Source organism: Protopterus annectens, chromosome 7.part0 (assembly GCF_019279795.1).
Source record: "Protopterus annectens isolate FY-2018-M chromosome 7.part0, PAN1.0, whole genome shotgun sequence".
In the NCBI taxonomy this organism is placed as follows: domain Eukaryota; kingdom Metazoa; phylum Chordata; order Ceratodontiformes; family Protopteridae; genus Protopterus; species Protopterus annectens.
Window position 1 is genome coordinate 418,641,921 of NC_056739.1, and position 14,758 is coordinate 418,656,678.

Consider the following 14,758-nt stretch of genomic DNA (forward strand, 5'->3'; position numbering starts at 1 on the left):
AGCTCGGGATGAGAGGAACTGGCGTGTAAGCATACAGAAGACCGTGAGGCCAAGCATGAACTACAGCGTCTCTGTGGGACTCTCCTGGTGGGGGATTCAGAGTGAAAAACCCACTGCACTTCGCATTGGAAGGAGATGCGAAGAGATCGCAGCAAGGTTGACACCACTCGCTGAAGATCTGTTCTGCTACTAATAGATTCAGAGACCACTCGTAAAGCATCAGAATGGTCCGACTTAGCCTGTCTGCTGGAATGTTGGACCGTCCTGGAATGTGCGTTGCAATGAGAAAGCGACCGGTGGAGATCGCCCATTCCCACACTCTCATGGCCTCGCAACAAAAGGGATAAGATCTGGTTTCTCCCTGTTTGTTGACATACCAGACTATGGACATGTCTGATTGAATGGCAATCGTCCCCAGGGGAAGAAAGGCATGAAGGTCCTGCAACGCTACAAGGACCACCCTCATCTCTAGGACATCGATATGCAAAAGCTGGTGTCTAAGGGGGACCACAGGCCTTGGACTGTCCTACCCGAACAATGCCCCCCCCAACAGAGTTGGGAGGCATCCGTGGTCACTGTGGTTTGGGCCGGGGCTGGAACAAAGGATCGTCCCTCCAAAGTGTCCGAAGAGCTCATCCACCATATGAGGGACGACTGACACACTTGACTCAGGTGGATAGGATAGGTTAGTGGTAAATCCAACAGGGACCACTGAACCACTAGAGTCCACTGAAGAATCTGCATGTGTAGCAGAGCACATAGGAGAGTTATGGTCGCCGCCATAGAGCCTACGGCCCTCAACACACATCCCGCTGTCGGAAGGGGAGAACAGTAAATTAGGGAGACATGTATCCTGAGGTTTTGACCTCTCTCCGAGGGCAGGAACACTTTGCACTGCAATGTGTCTATCCTGGCACTAATTTAATCTATCCCCTGTACAGGCTCTAGTATAGACTTGACTGTGTTGATTGTGATACCCAAACTCTGGGCAAGTGTCAGAAAGTAATCCCTGGTTAGGAAAGTAAAGTAGACGCCTAGTGGGAGCAGTGAGGAGCCAATCATCCAGGTACAGATAGACCTGAAACCCCTGAAGCCTCAGGTGAGCCACCACTTTGGTAAACACCCAGGGGGCTGTGGTGAGACCAAAGGGTAGGGCTCGAAATTGATAATGATTGGCCCCTATCTGGAAGCGGAGGAACATCCTGGAGCTTCTGTGCATTTTTGTGTGATAGTAAGCATCCTGGAGATCTAACGAGCACATCCAGTCACACTCTTGCAGGTACGGCATGATGGACTGTAGTGTGACCATCCGGAACTTTTCTTTGGCAACTGACAGGTTCAGGGCAGAGAGGTCCAGGATGGGCCTTAAGTCCCCTGTTTTCTTTGGCATGGCACCAAAAATAACCTAGAGTAGAAGCCTGATCTGGACTGATCTGGGGGAACAGTTTCGATGGCTTGTTTTCCTAGCAGCTTGGAAAGTTCCTGTGCTGCTGCCTCCCTTTGCATGGGTGGAACGTCCGGGAGGTGTTTGGGAGGTATGGGGGAACCCACAACGTGGATAAAATACCCTCTGGATATGATTTGAAGCACCCAGTGGTCCATTGTTATGGACTCCCATGCCGCTGGGTGCAAGGACAATCGTCCCCCAACTGCCTCCAGAGTAGAGAAGCCGGGCAACCCCTCAAGGTTGCTGGCCTGGTCTGTCTGAGAATGGTTCTCGAAACCTAAAGTTTCGCGGACCCCCTCAGCCTCCGGGTCGGCATCAATTCTGTCCCCCTCTGCCTCTAGGGAAAGAAGAGCCCTGAGAGTGTCCTGGGAATACTGAGACTTCCAAAACCACATATTCCTTTGCCCTCTCTGGTTCTGGGAAAAAGACCTTTGAGGGTTTGAAAAGCAAACAGCATCTTCCCATCCTTCTCACTCTGGACTAGTGTCTCCTTGATGGTCTTACTGAAAAGAGTTGAGCCGTCATAAGGGGAACTGGCAAAGGATGCCTTAAAGGGTTCGGTGAATTGGCACAACCTGAGCCAGGCGTTACGTCTCATGGACATGCCGGACCCAGCCGCCCTAGCCGCTCCTTCCATAGCATGAGAGAGGAGTCGCATGGACATATTTGATATGGCTCTCAGAGTGGCTATTTTCATACAGAATGAAGGCTTGTCCTCCTGCGACATGAACTTGGGTGGAGACTCCTCTAGCTCCTTCACTAGGTCGCGTTGGAGTCTCGTGACATGGGCCACCTAGTTCAGCACCCTTAACGAAAAGGTAGCTGAAGCAAACACCTGCTTCCCTAGGCAGTCCATCATCCATAACTCTCGGTCAGCAGGGTGGACAGAGGAACATAGGCAAAACAACGAACACAATATCCACCAACAAATTTATATAAAACTGAAAAGGACTGACAGAGGAACATTACTGAGATAGTACCTTCTTGGTGGCTGCTGCTACGATCATGGCTTCCACTGGGGAGCCCTTGTTCCAGGAAGGCTTGTCAATAGGGGAACTCAGAACCTTATCGGGGCACTTGCAGATTGGCTCCACAATATCCGGTTCCTTCCACGCCCGTGAGGTGATCAAATCCACTAAAGGATCTTCGGGAGGGGACACCCAAGACTTAGAAGGGCCCATGCCGAAAGCCTCCAGAAACACAGACTCAGAGGAAGGCTTGGGGGCAGACCAACCTCCCCGCTGGAACAGGATCTCCATGATGTCTCTCAAGGAGACATCGTCGAGAGGTGATCTTGGGGAGCCTCCCCATCATCTAAATCTGTGCCCTCAGTTAGGGACTCGGGGGAGTCCAAGTGCCTCCTCTTGCACGTATGCTTGCAAGGCACATCTCCAGTGGGGCTCTCTGGGGAGCGCTCATATGCCATCTGTTCCTCTGGGGAATAGTCTGGGGCTCCTTCGGGCACAGGCTACCCTTCTGGTAAGACAATGGGGACCGTAGGCAGAGCCGAGGGGGTCTGGGTGGAGGCAGAGAGGGCGGTCAGGGGGCCTCGATCCGATGGAGAGGACCCGTTCTATCAAATCGAACACCGAAGTTGAGCGGACATCCTGGGAAGCTAATAAGGAGGCCAGTCTCCCCACATCAGACGCGAGAATTGGAGCCGAACCCGAAGTGGACAGAGCTCCGAAGGAGGGACCCTGGCCCAACAATGTCTGAGCCGATGGAAAAGGTTCCACTCCCTCGGATCCGACACCCAAACTTCAGTTCCGAGAGCAGCTCAGATCCGAACTGGTCGGATCTGAGATGCCCCAGGCAGCTGCCGGTGTCAAGGACACAAAGGATCATAAGCGCTGACCCCCTGACCAAGACCAACATCAGATCCAAGAACTCTGAAGCCGAAGGTCAGATCGAAGAAGGAGAAATAGGCTGAAAAACGGGAAGTGAGCTACCCCTTCCTGAGGAAGGGGGGGGGGCTGGCAAAACCCTCATCTGGATCTGTGCACAAATAAAGCGCATCATCATCTTATCCAGATCCATGTCCAATAAAGAACGGGTCGACAGGCCACGGACTCCAGCCTGGCCGGTCAGGGAACCGAGGCCCAGGAGACTGAACGTGCCTCCTCCGGCTCCGGGGAGACCCTTGAAGACCGGAGCCGAGGGGAGTGATGGGTCCGTGCAGACTTGCTCGGGGACGAGAGTCCTCTTTTCCTTAGTCTTCGACACTCTCTCCCGCTCTCTACCTCTCCTCTGCTCCGCTACCACAGGCTTAGATGCAGGAGTTTGAGTCCCAGCCTGGGAGGGAGGGGAAGGCAGAGGGAGAGAAGCGGGACAGTCAGCCACAGCAGCCACTGTGACTAAAGCTGAAGACGAGGAAAGAGGATCAGTGGCAGGCAGAAGACCTTTGAGGGCCAACTTGGCCTTTCTATCCTTCAAAGCTTCGGGACTGAACCCCGCACAAATGGAGCACTCCACATTAAGGTGGGCCACACACACACACACACACACACACACACACACACACACACACACACACACACACACACACACACACACACAGTGTGGCCATCCGCTGGGGAGAGCTTATGGCCACACACTGTGCAGCTCTTAAAGATGACCTTTTCAGCCATACTATCAAACAAGAAGCCTTAAAAAAAGACAGACCAAAATCTCTCTCTCTTTAGACTAATAACATACCCACTCACCACACTAGACTGACTAAGAGGGGGGGGGGGGGCACCACAGAAAAACTACTCAAAACTAATTACAACTACAAACCTATACTCGAAGCCAAAGCGATGGGAGGGGAGAAAAGGTACCTATACTAACCTGAAACGGCTAAAAGTAACAGAAATTTTAGAAAAACAGAACCATCCTGCTAGCTGGAGCTCTAGAGACACGATGTTTTTACAAACTGCGGCAAACGAGATCTGGGGATGGAAGGCAGTGGAGGTGTATTATGGGTAAGGGGAGGAGTCTGGAGCTCGGAGCTGATGCTAGTAATGTTTTTGCCGGCTCGGATCAGATACACATCCGTATTCCCACAGGTTGAAGACCAAATGAAGTAAACTACTTCAGATCCTAATTTTGTGCTCCTACAAACAGAGATGGCTAACTTCACGGCACCCATGCAAATGGAGAACAGTTGCATGACCGCCGAATCATACATCAATTCACTGTACGAACACGTACACAAATGCATGGATCTCGCCATACCCAACAGAACCAAGATGCTATCCTCCAAAAAAAGGAAGCCAATCTGGTAGTCCCATCATAAACAAACTCTACAACAGGAGGAAACTGATGAGGAATAAGGTGAAGTCCCAAGAATGGAAAAACTCCCTTATCAGCCTCAACAAAAAGTTGAGATTCCTCATCAAATCCTCTAAAGCTAGCTATGAAAACAGAATTGCAGCAGATACTAAAGACAACCATAAGGCCTTTTATAGTTATGTAAAGGATCTCCAATGCAATATCCAGATTTGCTCTGAGCACCTGCACAATGGTACCTCCTATACCGAGCAAACAGATATTGCCAATATACTGCTGACAGATTCAGTGCCAACTTTTCCCCTCTCTCCCCCCACCAAAGGACCAATCGCAATACCAGTAGATTGCCAGGCACCTAGTATTACTGCTGCACAGGTTAAAACAGCACTGCCCAAGGCCAAGAAAACAGCTTCTATGGGACCTGTCTCTGGCTGTGTTCTACATGAACTAGAGTGAACTGGCACCTCACCTGTGTGCCCTGTTCAATCACATCATCACCTCAGGCTTTGTCCCTACCAAATGGCACACTGCTAGTCATCCCTCTCCACAAAGGAGGTGCAACTACAGACCCTGGCAACTATCGCCCCATTAGCCTGACGCATCTGATATGCAAAGCTATGGAATGAATCATCATGGACCTAATAAACATGGATATATAGGGAATCTCCAAACTCTGGATCCCACACAGTTTGGTTTTCAGAAGGGTAGATCATGCCTGGTCAACTTGGTCGACTTCTTTGAGTCAGCCACCATAGCTGTGGATGAAGGCAAGGTAGCTCATACAGCCTACCCTGATCTGGCCAAGGCCTTTGATACCATTCCCCACTCAGAATTCATAGAAAAACTCACTAAGCTAGGCATCAACCCCTATATCACTAGGTGGGTTGCAAACTGGCTCACAGATGGAGTCAGTTACTTTCACACTGTGGGTTCTAAGTCAGACTGCCGACCTGTCACGAGCGGAGTCCCACAAGGTTCGGTTGTGGGTCCTCCCATGTTTGGTATCTACTTCCCTGAAGTCCAGGTCAACATGAAGGGACTCTGGCTGACAAAAGTTCACAGACGACCACAAGTTGAGAGCTATTGTTAACTCCCCCAAGTGATGATGACATCCTACAGAAAGGCCTCACTGAGACCAACAACTGGTGTCAGACCCATGGCCTTAAGCTCAATGACAAAAATGTGTTGTCATCCCCTTTGGGAAAAACCTGGCTCCCATGAATTACCACATCGATGGCAGTCCACCGAACACAGAAAAAGTTATAAGAAATCTGGGAACACAGGTTGACAGCAACCTCTCTTTTGAGCACCACATTGTCACTGTGGTCACAAAGTCCTTCTATGTGGCACATCTCATTACTAATGGTTTTGCATCCAGGAAGAAAGAGGTCATTGTCTCCCTCTACTCTTCCCTCATTAGGCCAACCATAGGAGTATAATGCCCCATTTGGCATGTACCTTACTAGACACCTGCAACAACTGGAGAGGCCACAAAAGTACCTCACAAAGAGGATCCTAGGCCTTAAACACTTGTCCTATATGAACAGACTCAAAAAAAACTCCAACTTTTCTCTGTCGCATATCGCCTACTTAGAGGCGATCCCTGTTTGACTTACAAATCCATGTCTGACCCAGCTCTGTTAGAAATGCAACATCTAAAGAAATCCCAATCCCTCCACACCACACGCTCCAGAGACCTCAACCTCATTACCACACTCAATGGAACATGCTGGAGGGACAGGTTCATAACCCAGAGACTGTACATGCTACAGAACAGACTTCCCATACATGTCAAACAGAGAAACTCACTGGCCTTCCAAGAGAAATCTTGATGAGTGGATGGGAAATAGAAAATTCACCCTGGGGATCACTCCAGTGGCTCTACTCAACAGAGGCACTGGGAACTAAGGTCAGGTAGCACAATGCCAGGGTAATCCTATGGGCTAGGCTTATAAAGGCTCCAGGGCCATTAGTCTAGTACACATCTATGAACCTATAACCTGTTTAACCAGAATGACAAAATGAGTAAAACAAAAGCAGCAGCCTAGACAGAACCCATAAAATAAGCCAAGTACAGTTCAATGCTTATCTGATGGAAACTAGGTGTGAATTTACATATATTTTACAAGTCAAAAGCAATGTTGTATAAACCAGAGAGCTTAAAACACTCAATCTCCATAAAAACTAAAACAAGAACTAGGTTTTCAATTAGTTTTTTTTTTTCTGAAATACCCCTCTCTCAAAATCAAGGAGCCTGCATGCGAAAAGCTTACCATCTTGCTGAAATGAGTGGGATGCAACTAAGTTTGATACAATCCTTTAACAAAAATTGTACTGAAAGTGATTTGTTACCATTAAGACTATTAAGCAATATAGCACTTAAACGCCCTGTTCATTTCAAAGTGATCTGCCTCTACTTAATCTCTAAGCCACTGTACGTCAACAGCCTGGCTTCGTATTTTATATCCCTTTCCCCTCCCCCATAAAAGCCACAAAGGCACCCCTTTCCAAAAGGGGCTTTCATGTGAAAATAAAGGTAGCTTCAATCATTTCAATACACACCCTTAAAGTTCTGCTTCCTTTAAATGATGATATAATGCCGTTTTCCCCAGCTCAAAAGTAAGTCGTCTGTCATTACCTTGCTTGAATAGGGACCCCATGGTGTTGCATGACATGAATATCTGGGTGCCCCCAAGGCTGAGGAGGGCCGTAGCTAGGACCACCGACAGAATATGGCAAGTCATAACCACTATGGTACGGATCTCCTCCATGATCATCCCTGTAAAAGAAAGCGACATACAAAAATGAACAAAAGATTATGTTACACTGTAGAAAAAGGATAATTAGAATTAAGAGTGAAAAAGTACAGTTTTGTACCTACCATAAATGTAGATGTTCGAAGATCCACATTGCTGCAGTCCTTACTTATGGGTAGTCCGTTGTCCTCGGTCGGCCCGAATACCAAAGTATTAGGCTGACGTCGGTCATGGGCGCACAGCCCTGACATCAGAGCGTCAGGGTATAAAAGTGCATGACCGACGTCATATCCTCAGTCTTTTCTTGCCCCAGATGTCAGAAGGCCCTAAAAGAAAGGCCATAACCAAAAAACAGAGCACCTTCCCAAAAGATATGCCCAACTACAGCCATCACCCAAACCATATAACCATGCTAAGCTACAGAGGGGAAGGAGGGAGGGAAAATTGGACTGCAGCAATGTGGATCTTCGAACATCTACATTTATGGTAGGTACAAAACTGTACTATGTTCTTCATCTCACATTGCTGCAGTCCTTACTTATGGGTAGAATCCCAAAGCAACGGGAAAGGGAGGTTGGAAAAATCATAAAGCATTCGGGGCTGCTAAAATGCCCTGTAATATTGCAGTGGCAAATCCAGCCCTAGACTTAGAATAAAGAGGAAGGTGGTAATGTTTAGAAAAGTATGTACTGAACTCCAAGTGGCTGCTTCCAAAATATCCTTTGTAGCTACCCCCTTAGAAAGGCAGTAGAAGTTGCAGTGGCTCTAGTGGAATGAGGTCTGATTCAGTCGGAATCTCCTTACCATGATGGGAATAACAAAAGAAATACAAAACCCAATCCATTTAGAAATAGTTTGTTTTGAAACAGGTCTACCCTGTGAACCCAAAGCAAAAGAAACAAACAACTGCTGAGACTGTCTGAACTCCTTGGTTCTGCTCAAATAATAACGCAACTGCCTGTGAATATCCAAAGTATGCAAAATCTTCTCCCCTTTATTTTGAGGATTTGCATAAAAAGTAGGCAAATGAATAGTTTGGTTTAAGGCCACCCTAGAAACCACTTTAGGCATAAAGGAAGGATTAGTACGCAAAGATACCCTATCCTTATGAAAAATCAAGAAAGGCTCCACTGCCATAAGGGCCTGTAATTCAGAAACCCTTCTTGCAGAAGTAATGGCCAACAAAAAAGCAGTTTTCCATGACAAATACTTTAACTCGGCAGTAGCTGCAGGCTCAAAAGGTTGTAGAGTAAGCTTTTCCAACACAAAATTGAGATCCCAAGCAGGAGTAGGAGCTCTAGCTGGGGGTCTTATGTTCTTTGCCCCGCTGAGAAACTGCCTAAGCAAAGGATGAGAGAATAAAGGAGGGTCACAGTCATAATTAGCGAAATGGCTGCAGCATGAACCTTTATGGAGGAGAAGGACAAACCTTTGTCTAATAACTCAGTAAGATATTGTAAGGAAGCACTCCAATTAGGCTTGGAAACATCAAAGTCCTTCCCTTTGCTCCAAATAAAAAATCTCCTCCATTTATCAGCATAAACTTTCCTTGTACTAGGCCTCCTGGCCTCCAAAATAACATTCAAAACTTGTTGTGGAAGCTGAGAACCTCCAGAATCTAAAACAGAATATGCCAGGCTGTTAGATGCGGAGACTGAATTCTGACATTGAGAAAGTGATTGCCCTCCTGAGACAAAAGGTGTGGAATCAAAGGCAGAGGCCATGGAGGCTCTCGGACCAAACTCCTCAGTAGTGGGTACCAGTGTTGTCGAGGCCAATCCGGTGCTATCAGGATCATGGATGGCTTGTCTTGTCTGGCCTTCAAGAGAACCTTGGGCAGAAGAGGTAGAGGTGGAAAGGCATAGACATGAAGATTGTTCCAACTGAATGACAGAGCGTCCACCTTCCAAGCTGTGGGATGAAACCTTTTTGTGCAAAACTTTGGCAACTGGTAATTTAGTGGAGAAGCGAACAGATCTATGTCTGGAGTTCCCCATGACACTGTCAACTTTTGAAATACCTGAGGATCCAATTTCCACTCGTGAGGATCCACTATTTCTCTGCTCAATACATCTGCTAAGGAGTTCTGTGCTCCTGGTAGAAATCTTGCCTGAAGATTGAGGTTGTAACTGAGAGCTGTCTCCCACAAAATCATCGCTTGTCTGCAAAGAGGGTACGAATGAGTTCCCCTTGCTTGTTGATGTACCACATGACAGTTGTGTTGTCTGTTAGAATCAACACCTGCCCTGGGTGAAGTAAATCCTTGAAAGCCATCAATGCAAATTGTACTGCTAACATCTCCTTCAAGTTGATATGCAAATGTTGAAGTCTGGCAGGCCACGTGTCTTGCACCCATTTTCCATTGAGGTGTGCTCCCAAGCCTTGTCCGAGGCATCCGTCGTTAGAATCTAACTCGCCTCTGGTCGGGTCACAGAGAGTCCCTTGTTTAGGTGACATTCCTGAGCCCACCACAAAAATTCCTTCTGAATGCAAGGTATTATCTGAATGACAGTGTCTAGATCCTGGCAGTGTTGTGTCCATAGATTTTTGAGATACCATTGAAGCTTCCTCATATGCAATTTGGCATTGGGAAGCACCAGAATACAAGATGCCATGAACCCCAAGGCTTGAAGGACTGTCCTTGCAGTCAGCCTGGACTGTAGAGACATTTGATGGAAATAAAGTGAAAGACTTTTCTGTTTGTCCGGGGTCAAAAGGCCATCTGGGAAGCTGTATTCAGTCTCACACCCAGAAAGCACATGTCCTGAGAGGGTACTAGACTGGACTTTGTTTCGTTCACAGAATACCCTAGGCATCTTAACACTACCATCACATACTGTAGATGCTGAAGAAGCTCGTCCTTGTCTTGTGCAATAATCAGGCAATCGTCCAAATAAGGATAAATTTGTATTCCTTCCATCCTGAAAAGGCTATCACTGGAGCCAGAACCTTTGTGAACACTCTGGGCAGTAGATAAGCCAAAGGGCAATGCAGAGAACTGATAATGTAAATTTCCAGCTCAAAAACGCAGGTACTTCCTGCAACTGGGCCTGATAGGAACATGAAGATAAGCCTCTTTTAGATCCAGAGTTACCATCCAGTGATCTTTTCCCAGCAGAGGCAAAAGCTGTTGTAACGTCAACATTTTGAACTTTGGAATGTCCAAATAAGTGTTGAGGAGAGATAAATCCAAAATCGGTCTCCACGTGTTCCCTTTCTTTGGTACTAGAAACAGGCGAGAATAAAACCCTAGACCCACTTCTGAAGGAGGTACTGGCTGTATGGCTCCGATGTGAAGAAGTAATGAAATCTGTTTGTGAGCCTCCATCCTTTGCCGAGGAGGAATGTCTGGCATACCTTTGAAAGGAGGCAATGTATGGAAATAAAACTTGTAACCTTTGTTTATAATGTCCAACACCCATTTGTCTTGGGTGATTAAAAACCAATTTTGCTTGAAGAGAGCTAGCTTTCCTCCCAAAGGAGCTGCCAGGCAAGAAGAATCTGGCAGCTGAAAATGCAGGTCATTGGGCCTGTTTACGAAAGGACTGGCCCCTACCCTCACCAGCAGATTGAGCAGGCGAACTCCATGTTCTAGGCCTAAAGGTACTCTGAGCTCTGCCCCTACCACGCCTAGATCTACTCCTAGACTGGGAATCAGAAGAAGGGTACGTCCACCCCTTAGCAGGCCAGTTTCTACTAAACTTAGGAGGTTGAACCTGCAAAAAATCTTTAACAGTCTGCATAGACTTAGCCTTGTCCTCCATTTTCTTCAAAACAGACTCCACAGGAGGACCAAACAAAACTTCGGACTGTAAAGGGGCATCCAGAATTCTTGACTTAACATGCTCAGATAAATTCTGACCCTTAAGCCAGGCATGCCTACGAAGAACTGAACCAGTGGCAGCCACTCTAGAAGAAGCCTGCAAAGCATCAAAGCCACACTGCAAAGAATGTTTCCCCACCTGTTCAGAAACATGCACCAAATCTTGCAATTCTTTACACTCTATGCCCTCTGCCAAAGCATCCACTTTAGATTTTAGCTGAGAAAGGAGGAAATTCTGATATTTCAACATATGAAACTGGCAATTTAAAGCCCTCATTGCTAAAGTAGAAGAGGTGTACACCTTCTTACCCCATCTGTCCAAAGCTCTAGCTTCCTTATCTAGAGGAACCGGATTCTTTACAACAGAAGCCCTAACACCCTTAGGCCCCTGACTAATAGTTTCTGGGTCCGCCCTAGGACTCTTATATAGGTATTTATGAGTCTCAGGTACCCTATAATACCTGTCCGGTTTAACTGGTGCAGGAGGCATAGAATCTGGATTTAATGAGGCCTCCGAAAAAACATCCTGAACAACATCCAAAACAGGAGGAATAGCCAAGGGTCTGTGCTGTGGTAAAAACAAGAACTCTCTAAGCCTCTTTCTGGAATCTGAGTAATCCTGTCCTTCCCACTTAAAATGTTCCCTCATAGAGTGTAAGGTTTCTGAAAATGAAAAATCCTCTGGAGGGGAAGCAGAAGGAGTAGAATCCTCTGCATCGGAATCCGAATAAGGAGGAAAATCTTGAATATCTTCAGCAGAAGACTCAGAATCATCTGAGGCCTGCTCCAAAATTTCCAACTCTGGCTCTACCCTGGGCCTCTTATCAGGAGGGGGCATGGAACCTCTAATTAAAGTAATCAAATCTTCTGCCATTTTAAGCATATGCTTCTTAGGTACAGACCCTGAAGAACCAGAACTAACTCCAGAAGAAGGCAAAACAGACCTGCCCTTAGAAGGAGCCCTAGAAACAGTAGCAGAAGGCCTAACCCCTTAGGCAAAGAAGGGAGAATAGTAACCTGAGAGGCCCCTTCAGCCTGACCTGACTCCTGTGAGGCCACATCCTGTAAAATCAAGGTTCCCCTGAGACTCAACAGACACTTCAGCCGGATCCACCTGTTCCACTGCAGTCTCTAAAGGACCGGCGTCCAAATTGGACGAATCATCCTGTCTAGGCTTTACAGATTTGTCTTTACGCTTCTTGTGGAAGCGGGCCGGAGGATCCGACGGCATATTATAATTACACCGCTTGCCAAAGACTAACCTAGCGCAATCTAGCCTTCTTAATCGTGGCGCTTATTAAACCTAGCACAAAACCGACACCCAACTACGTCGTGCTCCGGTCCCAAGCAAGGGATACAAAGCGAGTGGTAATGCCTATGCGGTATCTGCTTCCCACAAGAAATACAATTATTAACTTTTTCTGACATCCGGTAAATAACTGAGGCAAGAAAAAACAAAAATGCTCCCCAACGGGGTACTTGGCCCAACTTGGTATGTCTGAAACTCCGAAAACGAAAAATTTCAGAAAGCCGAACGGCACTTGCAACGCTGCTTCTGCATCGGACCATGCGGCAAAAAAGACTGAGGATATGACGTCGGTCATGCGCTTTTATACCCTGACTCTCTGATGTCAGGGCTGTGCGCCCATGACCGACGTCAGCCTAATACTTTGGTATTCGGGCCGACCGAGGACAGCGGACTACCCATAAGTAAGGACTGCAGCAATGTGAGATGAAGAACATCAGGACACACTTGCTCCACCACAAAGCACCCTAGAGCCACTGCCAGGGCAAGCAATCAGATAGGTACTTAAAATGAATGTCACATGAAAGGTACGAGAATACCTCATCACCACCAATACACTAAATACAGTAAAAATTATATGCTTAAAGACAGCAGAAAGCACTACACCACTAAGCTAGAATACCACAAAGGAATTCAATAATACAATCCAAAACAGAGCCTTCAGCGTTAATATACTATAGATAAAGTTGCATATAGACCCAGAAAAACACTGGTGGTTTACAAGTACATAAAATCAAGGAGTAATGTACAAGAAAAACAATTAGCTGTTCCACCACCATAACGTATGTCCTAATGCTTCATTATCTACAAACCTCATAAAAACAAAACGCCAGTGATTTATAATATATAAAAATCTAAGTGAAAGAATATGGGCACTAAATGGTTTGGGGGAAATGCAGAAGAGATTACTTTTACAGAAGCAAGATCAAAAATGGCGTGAACTACAATTAGTGTGTGTGTGTGTGTGTGGGGGGGGTCAGCATAATTTACATAATTTGCCTCTCAGCCCTAGTGAGCACAGAAAATTTTCAAAAGAGAAAGGTTCTGTAAAAGGAGAAGTGAAATAGGACAATACAGACATGCAACATGTGTGAGATGCACAGCGAAATACACAACAGTACCTACGTGCTTTGAAAGAGAGACCACTATTATCAGTACAACAAATTGAAAAAGCATTTAAACGTAGAAGAAATCGAAGCTTTGTACTTGACCAAAACCTTGCCTATCTGGTTATTAAAACAAGATAAAGGAGGAGGAATGGTTATCATGGAAAATGAAGATTAAAAGTTAAGGATGCAAGTTGTACTAGACAGCGGTACATATTGTAAATCAAGCATCAATGAATTGAACAGTGCATATAAAAAGATCCACAGTTTCTTTAATGATCTATTCATTGATGGCTTGATAGACTTGGTCACATTTAATTATTTGACCAGCCTTTGTCCTAAAATACCTACCAAACTGCATAAGAACCAACAAAAACCACCAATGAGAGCTTTGGTTAATGCCAGGAGTTCAATTACGTACGTATGCACGTGCAAAATACATGGATTCCAACCTCAAGAAGTATGTGAGAAACAAGTGTGTAGAGACTCATGGACTTGTCATCCATTAATGAACTTGAGTCATGTTTTTAACAGTTGACGTTGTTGATCTGTACTTTCCTATTCCCCACGAGGAGGGAAGAGAAGGGGTTGTGGAGAGACTATTGGCACATGGAGCCAATAGTAGAGAGATCAGATTATTCCAAGAGATTATGGATGTTATTTTGAATAACAACTTTGTATTATTTGATAAAGAAAAATTCAACAGTTGGTGGGTGCTGCCATGGGTTCAACGTGTGGGGGAGTTACGCAAACTTGGTTCTGGCAAGTTGGGAACATAAGATCACCCTCAGAAGTGAAGAATGGGGTGAAATAATAAGAATGTACACAAGATTTTTAGATGACATTTTTATTTTGTTTAAAAGGTACGGAACAAGAAGCCCAGAAATGTGTAGAATATTCGAATCAGAGTACCAGGTTTCTTAAATTCACCTCCACATTCCATGAAACTAACATTTTCTTATTTGGATATAGAATTGAGGAAGAACATTGTAGAACAGCGGTATGTGGCTAGGATACATCGTAAACCCACCTATTCAAAACACCATGAATACT

The 14,758-nt window shown here is 46.0% G+C and overlaps 1 protein-coding gene across 1 annotated transcript in view; it reads right to left on the reverse strand.

Moving 5' to 3' along the window:
- SRRT (serrate, RNA effector molecule) overlaps positions 1–14,758 on the reverse strand; it is a gene marked incomplete in the record, with an annotated part of 984,080 nt that overhangs the window by 935,917 nt on the left and 33,405 nt on the right. The window contains 1 exon segment of the mRNA XM_044077005.1: positions 7,353–7,493. Coding sequence (XP_043932940.1) covers positions 7,353–7,493 — 141 coding nt within the window.